The 22,070-nt window shown below is 49.1% G+C and overlaps 1 protein-coding gene across 6 annotated transcripts in view; it reads right to left on the bottom strand.

Moving 5' to 3' along the window:
* Positions 1 to 22,070, bottom strand: part of LOC118079504 (uncharacterized) — a 43,794-nt gene that overhangs the window by 4,589 nt on the left and 17,135 nt on the right. For 4 of the 6 annotated variants that reach the window (XM_088660713.1, XM_088660712.1, XM_088660715.1 and 1 more), the window contains 5 exons: positions 18,417 to 18,739; positions 15,303 to 15,364; positions 14,666 to 14,707; positions 13,232 to 13,911; positions 11,947 to 12,582 (listed from right to left, as the gene is read on the bottom strand). In XM_088660713.1, coding sequence (XP_088516839.1) covers positions 11,947 to 12,582; positions 13,232 to 13,911; positions 14,666 to 14,707; positions 15,303 to 15,364; positions 18,417 to 18,739 — 1,743 coding nt within the window. Of the gene's footprint in view, positions 1 to 378; positions 1,144 to 1,292; positions 1,913 to 11,946; positions 12,583 to 13,231; positions 13,912 to 14,665; positions 14,708 to 15,302; positions 15,365 to 18,416; positions 18,740 to 22,070 lie in introns of those variants that run through there. The other 2 variants (XR_015947828.1, XM_088660717.1) reach the window with 2 other exon arrangements.

Here is a 22,070-nt window from a genome sequence, read left to right as displayed (position 1 = left end):
CAGAGGCAAAATGTCTGCTTGCAGGTGGGGTCTGAATCCAAAGTGTCTACAAACAAAGGTGAGAGGGTCCTGCTGTTGCTGCTGCTCACCTTTCAAACTTGAGACCCAAACCAGCCCTGATTGATATACCTCTCTGCTGGAGTGACTGGATAGAATCACAGGACTGTATACTTGGAAGGGACCAAAGGGTCATCTACTCTAACCCCCTCTAAATGTATAGTAACCTCAAACCCAGTGGGAGCACAGGGTGGTGAGGGTCCTGTCCAGAAAGAAGATAAGAGTGGAAAGGGCACTGAGGCTACTGCACTGCGTGCCCAGGCGCAGACCCCCACCCCTCCAGGAGTCAGTCCGAGAGCAAGGATTGCACACGACGATGTATTTTGGGATTTAAAATGGCCGCAACTTTATTAACAATTTCAGACGGAGGAAACCTTGGCTTAGGCACCAAGCATGTATCCCTCTCAGTCCCCATGACGGGGCACTGAGGAACAGCAGGGTTAATCAGATCAGAAGGGGCATTGCAAAACGTGTTTACGCAGCAAGCTCCCCCCTCGGCCACACGAGAACCCACAATTCGCCGCCAACCACTCACTCCTCAATCAAGACCTTATCCCTGCTGACACTTCTGCCAGCCACACATCATTCCCAACAACAGACAGATGGACCCCATCCTGCCTGTACAGGGAAGCATCACGAGCTTAAATGGTTGGGTGGGACGGTGATCCTTCTTGGCCACTGCAGTCTGGACGAGCCTACTGGCCCTCTGGGTGGCAGCTGGGCAGTGGCTACCACACCATACATGTCACAGCAGCTGCTGCAACCACAATATTTTGAGTCCAGGAATAGCTGCCGGCAACTCTTCCAAGTCCTTCTGCATGCGGGTCCGCAAGCTGAAACCAGGAGCTTCCGGCAGATCAATCTCACCCAGCTGCACCACCACTGCTGCAGGAGTGCCTTCCGCAGACACCTTCAACCGCAACGTTGGGAGAAGCTCCTCCCAATGCATTCCTCATCTGGACACTTGGGAGACGCTCACGTGGTCAGGGAGTCTGAGCCAGCATCCAAGTCCAGACTTCGATGCCCACCGGCCAGCCCAGTGGGCAGTGCTGTGGCCGACTATCCAGACATGCAGGGCAGACGGACCTAGGAATGAGACAAAACATTAATAGCTGTACCTCAATGCCGCTTCCTGACGTAACCTTTGTACATGTCCAATGGGACCCCATTCTCATGAATCAAGAAGGGGCCATCCCCAGAAGGGCCGAGTGATAAATATTTATTGGCATCCTTACCTGGACATGGGCTGAGCTCTCCAGTGGCAGGCAGCCTCATCAAGGCACCTCTGCCCAACTGGTCCATCTTGGAATTCCTGATAGTGGTGACGAGCTCCCCTTCGGACATCCTGCAATAACAAGCTCCTTGAGGCCTGTCCCTGTGCTAACTCCAGCACCACTTCGCCCACACGCGGTGCTGCAAATCGGGCATAAAAGGTCAAAAGTGACTGGCTTCCTGCCCGGTGCTTTGGAGGGCTGAAGTTTACTCTAGCCCTCAAGCGCCTTGCGTACTACAAACTTTGAATATGTGTCCTTAGCATATAAAGATTTGCAAAAGAAGGAAATGGCAGAGGACTGAATCCTAATGGACTTAACAGCTCGACCCAATTGCCACAGGTGTGCCAGACACTGCAACACCTGATCTGTTGATGGTATCAAATTACATTCAATCTCCAACTGCTGTGAGTGAAAAGCTAAGAAATCAGTCCAGGCCTTCTTATAAGACCGCAATGTAGGTGGTGAAACTGAAGCTACTACTCCCTAGCTTCAGACTAGGTGCTGCCAAGGTTCCAAAGATGAACGAGGAAATATTCCGGAAGCTGGCGGGCATCCGGAGCCAGGGATCTGAAGCGCTCCATCTGAAAACGGGATACAATGTCAGCAATATCATTAGTTGCTCCAGGGATGAAACTGGCAGAGAACACTATATTAAACTTGAGGCAGCACAACACGAAGTTGCGCAAAAGGGCAGAGACTCCACTAGAGCGCAGACTGCCTTGCCAAAACGCTCACCACAGCCTGGTTGTTGGACCAAAAACAGACCTGTCGGTTCTTGAATTCCATGGTCCAAATGTGCACTGCGACTACAATGGGGGAAACTTCAAGGTAGGTTAAATCATGTGTAATTGCTTTGCCTACCCATGAGAGCCAGTGTGGTGTAGTGGTTAAGAGCAGTAGACTTTTAATCTGGTGAACCGGGTTTGCTTCTCCACTCCTCCACATGCAGCTGCTGGTTGACCTAGGGCTAGTCACACCTCTTTGAAGTCTCTCAGCCCCACACACCTCACAGAGTGTTTGTTGTGGGAGAGGAAGGGAAAGGAGAATGTTAGCCGCTTTGAGACTCCTTCGGGTAGTGATAAAGCGGGAAATCAAATCCAAACTCTTCTCTTCTTCTTCTTCCAAGGCTGAGCACACCACCGGCCCCAGAAATAGAGCCCAAAACCCAAGGATCCAGCTGCATCAGAATGGACCTGGAAATCACACCTCAAGTTCAAAGTATCCTGCCACAAGGATACCCCTTTAAATTCCCTAAGGAATTCCAGCCAAATCTTGAGGTCCACCTTGACCTCGCTAGGCAAGCAAACCCTATGATGTGGATACCTCAGGCCAGTTGAAAGCCTGCCAAACAGGCGCAAAATGAGCGACCCGGAGCGACCACTCTACAGGCAAAATTCAAGTGATCCAGCAGGGACTAGATTTGACTAAGGGTAACCTTTTCCCGGGGCAGAAAATCAATAATAACGTCACAGAGGGCAGACCATTTTTCCTCCGGCAAGGAGGATGTCTGTGCAATCGTATCCAGCTGGATACCCAGATAGGACAACCTTGTAGAAGGGCCCTCAGTTTTATCTGCTGCCAATGGGACACCCATCTCACTGGTTAAGGCACTGAATGCCTGCAACAATAGCAGGCAATCATTAGAATCTGCTGATGAAATCAACAAAAAATAGTCTAGGTAATGGGACACACCCCTCAAGACAGTCTTGGCATGCAATGCCCAGTCCAAAAAGGTACTGAAGGCTTCAAAATATGTGCACAAAATTGAACAGCCCACAATGTATCTACAATAATAGGCTTCCTTATGTCTAGCGATGCTAAATTGTCGAGAATATTCTCCGGAGAATATTCTCACCTCACATCACTACAGTGGTACCTCGACTTACGAAGGTTTCGACTTACGAAGTCCGCAAACCCAGAAATATTTTTGCCGCATGCACAGTCTGCGCATGCGCAGAAGCGGCATGCGCGGTCTGCTCATGCGCAAAATGGATGCTTCGACTTACGAAGGATTTGACATCCAAAGAGCGCTGCGGAACGGATCGCCTTCGTAAGTCGAGGTACCACTGTACTTGTGTCGGGCACTGCTGGGTGTGCACGTCGCCATCCGGCAATTTTTAACATTTGCTGAATAAGAAACAGCTGCCCTGTGAAGGCTCATGGTATTAAGGGCCAGGCCTTTCAATTTAATTCATATATTTCAGCACATCGGATTCCCTAGCTGAATGTGCGTCCAGCGCTGGTTCCACCCTCCTTTTACAGCCACAGACCAGATGAAGCCCGCTCACCCTTGGTCTACTCCTCTGGCCATGTCCCCCACAATGCCAATTTGTCTATTTCAGGGACATCCAACTCCCAATAGTCTGCAATCTACTCACAGTATAAAAAATCTGGCAGTGATCTACCAAAGTTGTAGAGTTTTTTTTTAAAGGAATCCACAGTTGTTGAGATTTTTGGGGAAGGCACAGTTGTTTTTGTTTTTGCGGGGAGATCACTGAGGGGCCAAAGATCTACCAGGAACACCCCACAATCTACCGGTAGATCACAATCTACCTGTTGGACATGCCTGGTCTATTTGAACTGGGGTTTTGGCGGGCACCCCATCGCTCTGCGGCACAGAGGGCAGGCCCAGCTCCAAGGGCCGGGGTTACCCCATGCCAGGCCGCAAATTGGGCCCACCACCGGATGGGTGAGCTTTGGAAAGGTCAATGTGCAAATAATAAACTATAATGTAAAGAGCCAAATCCCTCTTCAACTGCATTGGAGGAGCTGCCGCATTACTTGAGGGTCTTCTTCACAACTCGGGGGGGGGGTCTTCCCTGGCCCTTTATTCACAAGCTCCCTTGTCTACATGCTTGGAGCAATTTCTGTTTATAGAGCTGCCCAATAAAACACAGCCCCAAAAATTTCGGGGCACATTGTAAGGCTGTATACTAGAATGTCAAAGGGAAGGGTGAACTGAGCCCCCAGAAAACTATTTCCTGAGTTATATGGTTTCCAAACCAAGAATTGGACTAATTTCTGTAACTACCCACAGAACTTCAAGGGGTTAAACAGCAAGGCCTGCACTATTTGCGCTCATTCCACAGTCTTGCACGGGCCATTTCTTTGTACAGACATGCCAGAAATCCACTGTCTCAGGTGCAAAGCCTTGCGTTGTTCGGTGCTCTCCAAGGAGACAGCATGTTCTCCTGCATTTTGCCATCCTGTGAATTTTCTGTTCTGACGTCTTCGGTTTTTGCAATCTTTCGCACCAACTTCAGGAATCCATGCACACAGCTGGGTTGGAACAGGCCATGTTTTTCTCGTTGGCAGCTTCCTAGAGTCGACAGGCAGGGGCGTAGCAAGGGGGCAAGGGGGCGGGCCGCCCTAGGTGCCACCCTGGAGGGGGGGGTGAGACTCGGCACACACACACCCCGCAACTCCCAAGCCGAGCCCCGCCGCCCAGTAAAAAGCCTTGCTTGGCACCGGCTGGAGAAGCATCCCCTCCTGCCCCTGGATGTGGGGTGGGGAAAAAAGCGCGGTGAGCAACCAAGAAAAAGAGTCGGGATTGCCAAGAGGTCGGGAGGAGAGAGGGCGAGACGAAGAAGCGTGATTCTTGCAAATGCTGCCTTCCCGGAAGCGCTCTTGGAAGGAAGCCTAGAGGACGCACACCGGCGAGGTGAGTGCAGGAGGAAAGCGAGGAGGGGCTGCGGCGGTGAGGAGATCGGCCAGGAGCTGGGCCAAGGAAAATCACCCGCGGAGGAGCCTGGAGAGGGGAAACGGGGAGGGCTGCCCGTCCCTTCCCCATCAAACTCCTCCCCGTCTGGGCAGCCCCGGGGTAGATTGCAAAGCACGTGGCCGTGCGGGGTCTTTGCCGGGTGCCCCTCAGCCTCCTCTCAGTGAGAGTCCTTGCACCCTCTGGGTTCCCCTCATGGCCAACCGCCCCCCTGCGAGAGGCGAGGTGTGCCCAGGCTGCCTGCCTGCAGGGCTGTGGAAGCATTGAGGTGAGCTGGACATGGCGGCGGTGCCACCTCCAGCTCCCTCCCTCCCTCTCGCCTTCCACACCCCAGTTAGGCATTGTTTGCTGGCAGCTGTCGGGCAGGTGAAAACTGGTAGCTACACTTGCAACAATTGCAAGTTGGTTGCCCTACTAGAAAACAAGGTTGCCCTTCTGGAAGAGAAGGTGCAGCAGCTTCAGGGGCGTGTATCTACGCTCCAGAGAATTAAAGAGCTGGAGCTTTTCTTGGATGCAGCAGAGCACACTGTCTGCACCAAGGAGGAGACAGGGGATCTCCCTGAGGAGGAGGTCAGTTCCCCAACACAGCAGCCAGATGTATGGAGGAACGTGACTCATAGAAGTAGAAGGCCCAGGGATCGCTCTGAGTGCTTAGAATTAAACAACCGTTTTGAAGTGCTCATGGAAGACGAGGAACAGACTCCACCTGAGGATCTCTCCCTCATCACAGTTGATGAGGAATATGAAGACGAGCAACCAAGTCAGTCCTCTGGAAATATGCAGGTAACCTTGGAAGGGACAGCACATAGAAGAATCCCAACCAAGCCTCTGAAGAGGCGTGTAGTGGTGATTGGGGATTCCCTACTGAGGGGTACAGAAGCAGTGATCTGTGGGCCTGACAAGATGTCTCGAGAGGTGTGCTGTCTACCTGGGGCCAAGATCAAAGATGTAACAGAACGGCTGCAAGGAATAATAAAACCCACCGACAAATACCCCTTCCTTTTGGTGCATGTGGGAACCAATGACACTGCAAGCCATAGCTTACAGAAGATCAAAAATGATTATGAGGCTCTGGGCAGGAAGTTGAAGCAATTAGATGCACAAATTGTCATCTCTTCTGTCCTCCCAGTTGAACGACATGGCCCAGGGAGAGAGGGAAAAATAGGGGAAGTGAACAACTGGCTTCGCAAATGGTGCAAACAGGAACGGTTTGGATTCCTAGATCACGGTCTGCAGTTTCTTGATGATGGACTTCTGGCAAGTGATGGACTGCACCTCACAAAAGTTGGGAGGAATGTTTTTGCCACAAAACTCAAAAACCTCATCAGGAGGGCTTTAAACTGACTTATGTGGGGGAGGGAGACAGTGGTCCTGAAGGTAGGAGTCTATCAAATGCTGAAGATGATCATCCAAATGTCAAGGACCAAATGGAGCAAGCAGCATGCAGACCTAGTGGTGGGACGAAAATATCCTTAAATAAGAGACATGGGGGAATGATCAACGGTCTTCAATGTCTGTATACTAATGCACAGAGCATGGGAAATAAACAAGATGAACTTGAGCTCTTGGTACAGCAAACTAAATATGACATAATAGGCATCACTGAAACCTGGTGGGATGAGTCTCATGACTGGAATGTAGTAATAGAGGGATACAATCTATTTAAGAGAAATAGACCAAACAGGAAAGGAGGAGGAGTAGCTTTATATGTTAGGGATATGTATACCTGTGAAGAGATCCAGGATTTAAAACTTCAAAGCCAAATTGAGAGTATCTGGGTCAAAATTAAGGGAGAGAAAAACAACAGTGATCTCATTGTGGGAGTTTACTATAGATCCCCAAGCCAAACTGAGGACACAGATGATGCCTTCCTGGAACAGATGGCCAAGCATTCCAAAGGAAGTGAGATAGTAGTAATGGGGGATTTCAACTATCCTGATATTTGTTGGATGTCAAACTCAGCCAAGAGCATAAGGTCGAACAGATTCCTCACTGGCCTTGCAGACAACTTCATTGTCCAGAAAGTGGGAGAAGCAACAAGAGGATCAGCCATTTTAGATCTGGTCCTAACCAATAGTGATGACTTGGTTAGTGGGGTAGAAGTGGCAGGATCATTAGGTGGGAGTGACCATGCTCTTCTGGAGTTTATTATCCAGCGGAAAGGAGCAACCAAGCATACTAAGGTCCAAATTCTAGACTTTAAGAAAGCCGACTTCAGAAAACTTAGGGAAACGCTGGGTGAAATCCCATGGACAGTAATACTAAAAGGGAAGGGAGTTCATGATGGTTGGGAGTTTGTTAAAAGGGAGATATTAAAAGCACAACTTCAGGCAATACCAATGAGACGGAAACATGGAAGGTGCCTAAAGAAGCCAGGCTGGCTATCTAAAGAACTTTTGACTGAGTTAAGATTTAAAAGGGATATGTACAAAAAATGGAAAAGGGGGGAAATCTCCAGAGAGGAATTCAAACATATAGCCAGCACGTGTAGAGACAAAGTCAGAAAAGCTAAAGCACAGAATGAACTCAGGCTCGCCAGAGAGGTTAAAAGCAACAAAAAGGGCTTTTATGGGTATGTCCGTAGCAAAAGGAAAAACAAGGAAACAGTGGGGTCACTCAGAGGAGAAGATGGTGAAATGCAAACAGGGGACAGAGAAAGGGCAGAACTCCTCAATGCCTTCTTTGCCTCAGTCTTCTCCAAGAAAGAAAACAACGCCCGACCTGAAGAATATGGAGCAGATGATTCAGCAGGGGAAACACAGCCCAGAATAAGTAAGGAGGTAGTACAAGAATACTTGGCTAGTTTAGATGTATTCAAGTCTCCAGGGCCAGATGAACTACATCCAAGAGTATTAAAAGAACTGGCAGAGGTGATTTCAGAACCACTGGCAATAATCTTTGAAAATTCCTGGAGAACAGGCGAAGTTCCAGCAGACTGGAGGAGGGCAAATGTTGTCCCTATTTTCAAAAAGGGGAAAAGAGAGGACCCAAACAATTACCGCCCAGTCAGCCTGACATCAATACCAGGAAAGATTCTAGAGCAGATCATTAAGCAAACAGTCTGTGAGCACCTAGAAAGAAACTCTGTGATCACTAAAAGTCAGCATGGGTTCCTGAAAAATAAGTCATGTCAGACTAATCTGATCTCATTTTTTGACAGAATTACAAGCCTGGTAGATGAAGGGAACGCTGTGGATGTAGCCTATCTTGATTTCAGCAAGGCCTTTGACAAGGTGCCCCATGATATTCTTGTAAAGAAGCTGGTAAAATGTGGGCTAGACAATGCTACCATTCAGTGGATTTGTAGCTGGATTACTGACCGAACCCAAAGGGTGCTCATCAATGGCTCCTCCTCATCCTGGAGAGTAGTGACTAGTGGGGTGCCACAGGGTTCTGTCTTGGGCCCAGTCTTGTTCAACATCTTTATCAATGACTTGGATGATGGGCTTGAGGGAATCCTGAGCAAGTTTGCAGATGACACCAAGTTGGGAGGGGTGGCTAACACCCCAGAGGACAGGATCACACTTCAGAATGACCTTAACAGATTAGACAACTGGGCCAAAGCAAACAAGATGAATTTTAACAAGGAGAAATGTAAAGTGCTACACTTGGGCAAAAAAAATGAAAGGCACAGATACAGGATGGGAGACACCTGGCTTGAGAGCAGTACATGTGAAAAGGATCTAGGAGTTTTGGTTGACCACAAACTTGACATGAGTCAGCAGTGTGATGCAGCAGCTAAAAAAGCCAATGCAATTCTGGGCTGCATCAATAGGAGTATAGCATCTAGATCAAGGGAAGTAATAGTACCACTGTATTCTGCTCTGGTCAGACCTCACCTGGAGTATTGTGTCCAGTTCTGGGCACCACAGTTCAAGAAGGATACTGATAAGCTGGAACGTGTCCAGAAGAGGGCAACCAAAATGGTCAAAGGCCTGGAAACGATGCCTTATGAGGAACGGCTTAGGGAGCTGGGTATGTTTAGCCTGGAGAAGAGAAGGTTAAGGGGTGATATGATAACCATGTTCAAATATATAAAAGGATGTCATATAAAGGAGGGAGAAAGGTTGTTTTCTGCTGCTCCAGAGAAGCGGACACGGAGCAACGGATTCAAACTACAAGAAAGAAAATTCCACCTAAACATTAGGAAGAACTTCCTGACAGTAAGAGCTGTTCGGCAGTGGAATTTGCTGCCAAGGAGTGTGGTGGAGTCTCCTTCTTTGGAGGTCTTTAAGCAGAGGCTTGACAGCCATCTGTCAGGAATGCTTTGATGGTGTTTCCTGCTTGGCAGGGGGTTGGACTGGATGGCCCTTGTGGTCTCTTCCAACTCTATGATTCTATGATTCTATGATTCTATGATTCTATGGTGCGGAGCAGGGAGGGAGGGAAGGCTCCGCTGCTGGTTTCGTGTTTTGTTGGTTTTTTTGAGGGGGGGGACACACAATGTTTTCCTGCTTAGGGTTCAATCATGTCTCCCGGCTGAACTTCTTTATTTTTTGCCTCTTTGCCTCCTTCCCCACCTCAGAGATCCCCTCTGTTCACCCTATTTCCTCCAAGATAGGGCCTAGAGTAAATAAATAACGTCGCTCGGAAAAATAAAAACAAGGGATGCCCTTTTCTTTCCAAGGCCATCTGGGTGTGTGGGTGTGTGTGGGTGTGTTTGAGGGGTGGGATGGGAGAGACAGAAGGAGGGGAACCATTTGCATTTAAACAGTTTGCTCCTAGCAGACAATGGAGATAAAGAAAAAACAACATTCAAATGGTAACGACAAAAATATTTGGGAGACAAGCACTTTGTCAACTGGGAATCGCCTGGAGGTAATCAAGTCCACAGTTGGGTGTGTGGGTATTTCCCCCTCCCTCCTTTCCTCTCTCCTCGAAATGTGATGGAGAAAGGAAATACACACTTTACTTTGTGTATTGAGGACTTTCATGTAGGGGCCTGAAGAGTCCTTTCCCAAACACCCAAACTTCTTCCACGTGCCGTTTGTTGACTAAATGCCCTTGTCTGAGAGATTTAAAGCCATCTTCCATGTACTTCAGAGCAATCAAAATAAATGCCCGGCCACGGGACGTCACAAAGAATGTGATCACCCTCTCTGATTTTCCCCAGTGCACGATTAATCTTTGCAGACGCACTGATGTCTTTCCAACAAAGCCTCTGCAACAGAGCAGACCAGATGATCTCAGCTCCTGGGAACTGCTCGATGCACCAGACCAAGTCGCTCTGTATGTTCCTGTTGAGCTCTATGCCTTTCTGTGTGCCCAGGTGATTCTCGCCCATCTGCAGGGTAACATCTGGAGGGCCGCTGCCTGCTGCCAAAGCAGGGGCACCAGCCGCTCCCTATTCATGTCCTCCTAACCCAGCCACACGACGTGCAGCCTGTGACCCAGCCCAAGGTGGGATCCTCTCCCAGACGCCAGCATGCACTTCCTTGCATGGCACACAACTGTGTCCAGAAAACCTTATGGGCAGGGGCTGCAACTAAACAAACAAAGTCAACATAATGCCGCCAGTGATGCCTCCAAGTACCCCTTTGAGTGCAGCCTATGTAGCTCAGTTGGTAGGCCATGAGGCTCTTGATCTCAGGGACAGGGGTTCAAGTCCCACATTGGGCAAAATATTCCTGCATTGCAGCAGGTTGGACTAGATGACTCTCGTGGTCCTTTCCAACTCTACAATTCTATGATTCTATAATTGTAGGGAAATGACTAGCACCTCCCTGGGGCTGTGCTACTGACTTTTCGAAGCCCCCCAAGGCAGCTGATGAGGCAACCCCAGCTGTCCTCAAAAAATGAGACCTATAAAGCATCCATGCAAGTCCTGCAATGCAGCGGGTTGTACTAGATGGCCCTTTGGGTTCCGTTCCAACTCCACAATTCAAAGGATCTGTGATTCCATTAAAGAATGCTCACCCCACCCCATATGACTGAATAAAGAGAACACTCTGGTGCATTTACAATCCACTTCAATCACCCAGACTGGTGACCTGCAAGCAAATCTCTGACTCACCCCATGTCCATGGCAGTGCTGGGCTATGTCAATAATAGGGGATCCTGGTGCCATCCAGGTGCTGTTAATGGAATCATAGAATTGTAGAGTTGGAGAAGTCCCCAAGAGTCCTCTAGTCCAACCCCTGCAATGCAGGACTCCCAGCTCCCATAATCCCTGACCCTTAGCAAAATATCTAGATGTGATACTATCCACAAACTCTCTGCGAAAGAGAACTGGAGGATTATAAACTCTTGCAAGCCTTTCCATACTCAGTTACCATACTTGAACACCTGTAGCTTCCTGTTCAGCAAAACCTCAAAAGACAATATAAGCAACATGTGCTCTGACACAACCCTGATCTGACTTCATTACTTCCGTTTTCCTTGAGAATCGCTTGCTTCTCCATCAAGCTGTATTTGAAGCACAAAAGATCCATCCACAGCAATGAGAACACCTAAACAGCAATGCTCCTGGCACGGCTCTTGAAGCCTCAACTAGCACTTATCCTCACTGGCCCGAGAGGCAGCGTGGTGCAGTGGTGAGAGTGCTGGACTAGGGTCAGGGAGACCCGAGTTCAAATCCGCACTCAGCCTTAAACTCTGTGGGGGATGTTGGGCCAGTCACAGTCTCTCAGGGTTGTTGTGGGGTGAAATGAGGAGGGGAAGAAGCATGTGTGTCACCTTGAGCTCACTGGAGGATAGAAACGTAGCACAGGTGTGTTCACCACTAGAAGCCGGCTGGATCTCAGGGCAGTCCTGAATTTGAGCAGGGTTTGTGCTACACATGAAAGCTTCTCTTCCATTATATCAACCAATGCAAGTCTTGACAAGAGACCTGCAACACAAAACAACTTCCCTCTACATCCAGACCCACCCTCAGCCCCCTTCCCAACAATTCCTCACCTGAGCAAGAATGAACAAATCCTGGCACCACTTCTTGACTGCCCTCCTGCTTCTTTTCTTCGCTTTCTGCAGGAATACTTAACTGGGGACTTCTAGCCACACTTGGGCTTTCCTGCACACTTGAGGTCTCCTTGGAGGCTAAGGCAGCTTCCACCACCTGTGTTGCAACCAGCTGCATCATGGAGACAAGGGATAGGGATGCTGGATCGATCTGCACAGGAGGAAGTGGGGGCAAGCTCGTTCCTTGGGCGAGTCCAGCACCCACTGCACCTCCAGACTGCAGCACCGATAGGGCCTGCATGACACTTTGTTCTGCAAGAGGCGTCAATACCAAGTGCAACAGATCTTCACGTTGCTGGTCTCCTTGTTCCTGTGTGGCTGCCTCCTTCTTGGGCAGCTTCTGATGGTCGGGATTTGTCTGCAGTGGATGCTCTGACTTGTTGGGTGGTTGTTCTCCCACACCAGATTTGGCTATAGGTTGCCGGTCTCCTTGTTCCAGTGTTGCTCCCTCCTTCTTGGGCAGCTTCTGATGGCCGGGATTTGTCTGCAGTGGATGCTCTGACTTGTTGGGTGGTTGTTCTCCCACATCAGGTTTGGCTGGAGGTTGCCTGGAGCTTCCTGCTTTTGCAGAGGACGCTAAAGAGGGGGAGAAAAAGCAAGTGGCTCATTATTATTATTATTATTATTATTAGCAGTAGTATTTATTAAATTGTTATACTGCCCTCCATCCATATATCTCAGGGTGGTTCACAACATAAAAATACATGATTAAAAACCCAAAAGATATAAAATAAAAACAAGAACAAAATAGAACCAATACCCCCCCCCACCTCCCTGCAGTTCATCAACGCTCTATTTCAACAACTTCAGGTCTACCTTCGGGGACAATACTGCAGTGAAGCAGCAGAATATTCTCCCTGATCCTTGGTCACAGCTGAATTTGCAACCAAGTTCTACCCTGCATAGCATGAGTGAAAGAGGATCATTGTACTAAGCAAGTGTAAATACTACAAAGCAGGTGGGGGAGACTCCAGAGCAGTGAAATGGCTGAGATCAACCAACATCCCCTTTTGAAATGGGTTGCAGAGTCACTCACACAATGCAATATAGGAACAAGCTTAGTTTCCTTGGGAGACATTATATTGACACAATGACAAAGCCAGGGGGAGAAAACCCAGAACAGAACAGACTATTCACTGAGCCAAAGCCACTGCAACACGCCTGCCATTATCACACACATAATCCTGCTTACAAAAAACCGAAGCATCTGTAACATCCACCTTACCTGGAGATCTAGTTGATCTTCCTAGTTCTCTCCTCTGGATAGAAGAGCTTTGAGAACTTGAGCTGGGTCGCTCTGAAGACCTACATCTGGGGATCCTAGATCGTAACTGTGTTCTGCAACCTTCAGAACTCCTAGATTGTGACTGTGTTCTCCTGCAATGCTGAGAACTCCTATATTGTGACTGTATTCTCCTGCTACGTTCAGAACTCCTAGATCGTGACCGTTTTCTCCTGCTACGTTCAGAACTCCTAGATCGTGACCGTTTTCTCCTGCTACGTTCAGAACTCCTAGATCGTGACCGTTTTCTCCTGGAACGTTCAGAACTCCTAGATCGTGACCGTTTTCTCCTGGAACGTTCAGAACTCCTAGATCGTGACCGTTTTCTCCTGCTACGTTCAGAACTCCTAGATCGTGACCGTTTTCTCCTGCTACGTTCAGAACTCCTAGATCGTGACCGTTTTCTCCTGCAACGTTCAGAACTCCTAGATTGTGACCGTTTTCTCCTGGAACGTTCAGAACTCCTAGATCGTGACCGTTTTCTGCTGTGGGGCCCAGGGCTCCTAGATTGTGACCGAGTCTGACTCGAGGCATGGCCAGGGACTGAGTGTTGTGAAGCATTCAAGTTAGAACTGGTAGAGCATGGCATTGCAATATGTTTTTCCTTCTTATCACCTTCATCTCTGCAAGAGGCAGGGGGAAAAAAGGATTTGAATGACTTTTCTTTTTCAAATGTAAAAGCAGAAATCAGATCTGCCATGATGTTATTTTTGCAAATGGAAATCAGCTAGGAGTAGGAACTCTCAGAGTTAAAGCTAAAAGCATCAAAAGCCTACAAAATACGGCTGCAGTGTTTAAAAACCATTCAATTCCTTAAAGGGATAGGCAAACTCCAGCCCTCCAGATGTTTGGGAATACAATTCCCATCATCCCTAGCTAACAGGACCAGCGGTCAGGGATGATTGGAATTGTAGTCCCAAACATCTGGAGGGCCGGAGTTTGCCTATCCCTGCCCTGGAACCTTAGAACAAAGACACAAGGGTCTGCAGTATGAGTTAAGCAGCTCCTACATGTACTGGTCAGTGACAACCAGGAACCTGGGGCAGAAAATATTGTGTGTGTGTGTGTGTTATGTTACTTTTTCTGCAGAAGTGTTTTTGTTACATAGTCCCTAAGCAGGCAGTGAACATGAGCCAACTGCAGATACTTGAATGTTTTACACTTTTGAGTTTTCTCTACTAAATACAATGAAAGACCAGAATTAGATCAGAGATCACTTTCCTGGGCATCAGAAAATGTCCCAGTGCAGAATGCCCTGATGCAAATTTCCCATTCAAAATATCTCCGAAAACCCACACCATCAGGGACCACAGGGAATTGAGATTGCTGCAGCCTAATTCTCATTACTGAGTATTCAAGTGGAGATTAAAAGGTTACCTCTGTAACAAAGAGCAGTCTTCTGGATTCCAGTCAGGATGCCTGTTTCAAGGAAAGCCAGCGAAACAGCTGTGTTATTCATTTGACACAGTACATGTATTCCATTCCATTATCTTTCAGGAAAGTTTCTAAACTGTCAATTATTTCTCTCCCTTTTGTCCAAATTATTATCTCTTACTACTGATCTTCTGGGGAAGTTTAAAGATGATTCCACAAGGGTTCCCTGACTCTTTGACCCAGATTTCCAAAAGCTCCCTGGAATGAGACTCAGGTCCCAGCTCCTCCAAGAACTAGTTTGTCCTGAAGCCACACGTCATAAAACTCTGCTCATGCTCCACAGGCATCTAAAAGCCACAGAACACAAGATGAGATGCCACTGAGCTTCCGCCTTCTTCCCTGGTTCAGCTCCATAATTGGCCTACAGACCACTTCTACAAATTCAGGAAAAACAGAACCTAGAGCAGGCACCATTCCTTCAAAGGTGAGCTCCCACAATTTCCTTGGCTGAGGTTTGTGGCAAGGCATGTAAGCAACGGCTCTGCTGCTTTTAGCAAAGTCCTAAGGTATCCAAGCATTCATTTTCAAACCATTTCAAATCCTCAATCTATTCCCAGTAAATTAAAATGAAAGGCCTTACTGCTGGCGTAGCTGAGCACATTTCTCGGAGTGTGCAGTAGTGCTCACGTGCAGATTCCAGCCCTACAGGGAGCGAGGGAGGGAAGAAATTAGCATGAGAACACAAAAAGCCTGCCTGTTAGATGAGAACAAAGCGTCACCTAGTCCAGCATCCCATCTCCTGCAGCAGTCAGCCAGATGCTTCTGAGAAACCCGCAGAAGGGCCCTCCTCTGCTGCTGCTTCTCCCACCAGCAATTTTTTTTTAAAAAAAAACCACACATAGCGGTATATACATCTATATACAGTGGTACCTCAACTTACGAAGGCGATCCGTTCCGCGGCGCTCTTCGTAAGTCGAAACCTTCGGATGTTGAAGCGTCCATTTTGCACCTGCGCAAAGTGCTATTTTGCGCTTCGGCGCAGAACGCGCGTGCGGTGAAAATACGTTCGGGTTTGCCGACTTCATAAGTCGAATCCTTAGGAAGTCGAGGCATTCGGATGTTGAGGTACCACTGTATATAAAAATGTAAAAGGTCCATGTTTGGGGCTTTCCACTTTTCTTGGAAACTGCTTGACCAATTGCTTTGAAAGTTTGACACAACGTTCCATGCGGATGTTGGAGTGTTTGCATATATATAGATTATACATATATCATACCTGACACAGGTAAAGTCAAAGTTTTTGGAAAACCCAGACAAAAAAACAACAGAAAAGGTTGCAAAACATCGCCCTCTAGCGGTGAGTACACTGGTACTGCAGCTATAAAACCTTCCACGCCTCGAGGCCAGGCCAGGCCAAACAGCCACAACCGCCAACGGAACCGAGGCCCAAGAGGCAGCCCGCCCCAAAGGCCAAGGCAGCGATGGAGCTAATGGCCCCCCAAAAACGGGCGGCCGAACCAGCTCCTGTCACAAACAGAACCGCAAAAACCCCACGCCCCGAGGCCAGGCCAGAGCACACGCCCCCAGGTCAGGCTGGGCCCAACATACTCAGCCAGCCAGCGGATAAGAGACCTGAGAGGCAGCCCGCCCCCAACTTAATTGAAGCAACAACCTTGACAGGACCTTTCAAAGGTGAAGATGTCCTCATTCCACGCATTCCTGTCATTCCTACAGATATACCATTTCTATTAAAAAGATCACCATTCCCTATTCGAATCCCTATTTGAATTATGGTGCTGGAGGAGACTCTTGAGAGTCCCATGGACTGCTAGAAGATCAAACCTATCCATTCTTAAGGAAATCAGCCCTGAGTGCTCCCTGGAAGGACAGATCATGAAGCTGAGGCTCCAATACTTTGGCCACCTCATGAGAAGAGAAGAATCCTTGGAAAAGACCCTGATGTTGGGAAAGATTGAGGGCACTAGGAGAAGGGGACGACAGAGGACAAGATGGTTGGACAGTGTTCTCGAAGCTATGAACATGAGTTTGACCAAACTGCGGGAGGCAGTGCAAGACAGGAGTGCCTGGCGTGCTATGGTCCATGGGGTCACGAAGAGTCGGACACGACTAAACGACTAAACAACAACATTCGAAATAGCATTTGCAATTACCATCAACAAATCTCAAGGCCAATCTTTGAAATTCTGCGGCTTGGATCTACAAACAGAAAGCTTCTCACATGGAAAATTGTATGTTGCATGTTCAAGAGTTGAAACACCAGAAAATCCCTCTATCTTAACAAGCAATGGAACAACAAAAAATATTGTCTATCAACAAGTGTTGTAATATTCTAAAACTTTACAACATTAAATTTCTATTTCCAATTTTTCAAAATGGCCACAGCAACGCGTGGCACCTGACGTCTCCACAACCTGGAGGTGCCTGCCCAGGGATCCTTGTATCGCGATAGTTCTCACACACTAACACCACATCCTGAAGAATTCAGTTATATTTTGGTCCGTGACACCATTCAGAAAAGGAGGTAGGAATAAGCCAGTATATATGTGGATGTCCCTGCATCAAGTGATTTTTCTTCTTTTTTGTCAGGGGGGGGGCTCCCTACAGGGAGCCTCCGCCCATCATCCTGACCAGCGAACTTCGCCCAGCGAGAGCGGTAGCAGCGGGTCAGGGGGAAGCGGAATGGAGGAGGGAAGGCTCAGTGAGGTATCTAAGCCCTTGCACCGCTCAAGCCAACAAGTGGAGGAGGGAAGGCTCAGCGATGTAGCAGAGTCCCGGCACTGCCCTAGCCAACAAGTGGAAGAGGGAGCACAGCCCCTTCCAGCGCCTGAATTGAGGCATCCGACCAAATGCAGGGTTAGAGAACGGCGTTTCGGGGTGCCCAAGATTTTATGCTGGCCCCGAAGCAGAAGGGCGCCATTGCCGGATTCTGCAAGTGTCTAGAAGGTCATGTTTTCTGTTATCTCTGCACTGTAAATAGTATGCATAATAAAACCCTTAAAGACGGAGCGGGCTGGAGTGTCTTTACTCAGGAGTAGCCGCAGCAATCCCCTGACATTTAGGTGCTCAAAGTTCTTAACCTGGCTCAAGGTTGTCATTGAACTAGCCGGATGTTTAACTGAGAATCAATCACAGTCAGTCCATCATTTGAAAAATAAGACTTAGATCCGTTTAAAGAGCCATTTGTCACTTAGCTTATATATCTGAGTTTCTACAGCAGAGTAGAAACACACTCACCTGCCCCTCAATCCTGTGTATGAGTTTAATACTGGACAACGTTCAATACTGGGCAATGCATTTAATATTCAAATGGAGAACAGCAGCTCAAGGTTAGATAAGACAGTCTTCTATGATTCTTATGTTACATTCTAACACTATAATAAATGCTTTCTATACCAATGTTTCTGACTAGACTTAAACCTTAATTCACTGTCTACTTGAAGTCCAACTTCCTTTCATCCCAGAAGCTACAATACAGATAAAGCAGTAGAGGGAACTGGGAATCCAAAGCGAAATGAGAACATGTCTATCTTAAGGCAGCTTTTACAGGTGAAACCTGCAGAAACAGCCAGTCACATTGTGCAAATTAGACACACACAGTATTTATTCCCAAGTGTCTTGATTGTTGGACATCTTATGGGAATAAAATCTAGAGATATCCAGAAGTCAATTAAACCCAGTACATAGAACACATTTTGTACAAATGTATGTAATCGGGGGACGGGGAAGGACTCACCATCAAATGTCTACATTCTATATTACACAGAGAACACATATGTGGAAATATTCTTGGAGATGCAGCATAGTAATCATTAATCATCGACAGAGTTGGCAATCTCTTCAGCTTCTGGGCATCTGACTTGTTGGGTGCTTGTTCTCCCACACCAGATTTCGCTGGAGGTTGCCTGTCTCCTTGTTCCAGTGTTGCTCCCTCCTTCTTGGGCAGCTTCTGATGGCCGGGATTTGTCTGCAGTGGATGCTCTGACTTGTTGGGTGGTTGTTCTCCCACACCAGATTTGGCTGGAGGTTGCCTGGAGCTTCCTGCTTTTGCAGAGGACGCTACAGAGGGGGAGAAAAAGCAAGTGGCTCATTATTATTATTATTATTATTATTAGTAGTAGTAGTAGTAGTAGTATTTATTAAATTGTTATACCGCCCTCCATCCATATATCTCAGGGTGGTTCACAACATAAAAATACATGATTAAAAACCTGTGAGGGACAAGGGATACAGGGAAGTCCCTCCCATCTTAAGTTCCAGCCCATCCCCAAGCGCTGGAGAGAGTAAGGAGAGCTCTGCCTCCAGCGGAGAGTCAGGAAGTGGTGTCCGAGGCTCAGGCAAGGTTGTGGAGCCCATGCCTCAGGTGGGACAGGAAGTTGGACGCACGGGGGGGGGAGGCCAATCCCCCCAACTCCCGAATTGCGACGCAAACGTAGGGGGAAGAGGTTGGGTCTGCCAAAGCTTTGGTGCTGGAAGAAAACGCGCCAATCGCCATTCGGAGGTTCTGACACCTCACCTTAAGGATGCATTTTTACTGCTCTGAACACTGTAAATAATCAGCACTTAATAAAAGCCTTAAAAGACCATGCTGGAGTCGTTACTCTAGAGTAGCCATATCAGGCCCTCTGACAGCAACCTCCGAATCCTTTTTTGGCTACTTTGGAGTGCAGCGATGAGCGCTCAAGAGGCTGAGCAGTGGAGGCTGGAGGCTGAAGCAGCGAAGCAGGAGCTACGGAACCTCACAGCGCAGGCACAGCAGCAATTGCATGCCGCTCAGGAGGAAGCGCGAGGGGCGCAGGAGGAGCTGAACAAGCTGGTGGACCAGGTGAGGACAAAAGAGGAGACTGAGAAACAGCTAAGGGTGATGGTATTGGACCTGCAGAAAAAGTTGGAAGAGGAGAAAGCCGCTAGAGGTGGGGGGGCGCCCCAGCCGCAGCTAGTCCAAGTGAGAAGGGGACAGAGCCTAGTCACCAAGTTTAGCGGCGACCCTAGGGAGTACCTAGGATTCGAGACAGAAATAAATTATGCGCTGGAATTGCATACAGCAGAATTCCCAGATGACGCGCACAGAGTCTCCTTTATCATAGAGCATTTGACGGGGGCCGCCCGGGAATGGGTAAGACCGCTCATCGCGCAAAAAAATCCTTGCATGAAGAACGCAAAATTATTTCTAGAAGCTTTAAAAATAATGTACGCTAGTGACAGTGAAATGGAGGCCACTAAACAGGAGCTTCATAACTTAACACAAGGAAAATCGACAGTGAGGGACTACTGGGCGAGATTCACCATGCTGGTGCACAAACTGGGGTGGGATCTGCAAAGTGAGCCAGTGAAATCAGCCTTCTACCTGGGTTTGCATGCAGATGTTAAGGATGAGCTGGCAAGAGGTCCTAGACCGCGGACTATGGATGAGTTAAGCAAAGCGGCGCTAGCGGTGGGGGTGAGACAGGAATCCAGATGGTATGACAAACAAGCGACGCGCGCAGCAAAACCTTGGTTCCCACGCTCCCAGGACAGACCACATCACCAAACCCCACCCCAGGGACCACCCCCAGACCCGCCCAGACCAAGCCCAGAGCCAGAACCGATGGAGATCGGTGGAGCGCGCGCGCGGGCTTTTCAAACCCCGGCGGCGCCAAGACGCAAGGAGGGAAGGGGCGGGAATTGCTTTCTCTGCAACTCCCCCCGGCATCGCGTCAGAGACTGCCCTCATCGCAGAGAGTGGCAAGGAAAGGCGGGAACGGTTGTACCTTCCCCCACTGAAGCAGCACCACAGCAGGGAAACGAGACAGCCTGGCTGCAGGAGACAAGGGGCAGCAGCCAGGCACAGTCAGCAGACAACAGCCCCAGCCCGCCCACCCGCACAGAGAGGAGCAGAGCCAGCCCACCCCTCCCAGAGCAGGAGTGGTTCTAGAAGTCACGCTAACGCTCCCAAATGGCTATCCCCTGACTGTCCTCGCATTAATTGACAGTGGTGCCTCAGCCAACTTCTTCTCGAGAAACTTTGCAGAAGAGCACCAGATCCAGCTTCTGCAGCTGGATTTTCCCCTGCACGTAGCCACCATTGACGGCAGAGAGTTGCTGGGAGGGGCCATCACTCATCAACCCCCCCCCCATGAGAATGACGGTGGGAAGGCACTCAGAGGCACTGGCTTTCAACGTCACAACCATCTCAGACCCCCCCATCGTTTTGGGAATGAGCTGGCTGGCGCGCCACGACCCCTCCATAAGTTGGCACCAGAGATGCATCACGTTTGGGTCGGACTTTTGTCTGGAACATTGCATGCAGCACCAACCAGGGGAGGGGCCTCCAATAGCCACGGTGGCCACCATGCATGTCAAAGGGGGTGAGGCGATACCCAAGCAGTACTGGGACCTGCAGGAGGTCTTCAGCGAAGCGGAGTCCGACCACCTACCCCCACACAGGTCTTTCGACTGCCAGATCAACCTGGTACCAGGGGCAACGATACCCCCAGCCAAGCTGTACGCCATGTCAGATCAGGAACTCGAGGATTTGCGTGCGTTCATAGACAAGAACCTCAAACGGGGGTTCATCAGAGAAAGCAAGGCAGCAGGAGGCAGCCCGGTCTTCTGGGTGGACAAGAAAGACACGCAACAGCGCCGTCTTGTGGTGGATTTCAGACGGCTCAACACAGTGACAGAGCCAGTGGCTTTCCCCATGCCCAGAGTGGACGATCTCCTGACAGCGGCACGCAGGGGCAAGATTTTCACCAAGCTAGACCTGAGGGGGGCGTACAACTTGATCAGGATCCGGGAAGGCGATGAGTGGAAAACCACGATGTTCACGCCTCTGGGCTCTTTTGAATATCTGGTGATGCCCTTCGGGTTGCAAGGGGGCTCAGCATGCTTCCAGGCCTTCATGCACCACGTCCTGGGGGTCCCTTCTCTTCAAGAACTGCCTGGTCTTCCTGGATGACATCCTTATCTATTCCGCTGACCCAGTGCAACATGTGAAGGATGTCAGGGAGGTGTTGCAACGCCTGAAGGAGAACCACCTGTATGTGAAGCTGGAGAAGTGCAAGTTCCACACCAGGGAAGTGGACTTCCTGGGCTACAAGCTGTCAGACAAGGGGCTGGCGATGGACAAGGACAAGGTGCAGGCCATCCTGGACTGGCACAGCCCCAGGACGCGCAAAGATGCCCAACGCCTCCTAGGATTCGCCAACTTCTACAGGAAATTCATCAAGAACTTCTCGCGGGTTACGGCTCCCATCACGGACTGCCTGAGAGGCAAGCAGAAGTTCAGGTGGACGCCAGAGGCGCAAGCAGCGTTCGAAAGCCTCAAAAGGGTGTTCGCGTCCGACCAGAACCTGTTCCACGTAGTGCAGGATGCGCCCCTACGCATTGAGACCGATGCTTCGGACCGGGC

Source organism: Zootoca vivipara, chromosome Z1 (genome assembly GCF_965207765.1).
Source record: "Zootoca vivipara chromosome Z1, rZooViv2.hap1.1, whole genome shotgun sequence".
Lineage (NCBI taxonomy): Eukaryota > Metazoa > Chordata > Lepidosauria > Squamata > Lacertidae > Zootoca > Zootoca vivipara.
The sequence above is the reverse complement of the archived record's forward strand: the minus strand, read 5'-3'. Positions and strand labels throughout refer to the sequence as shown.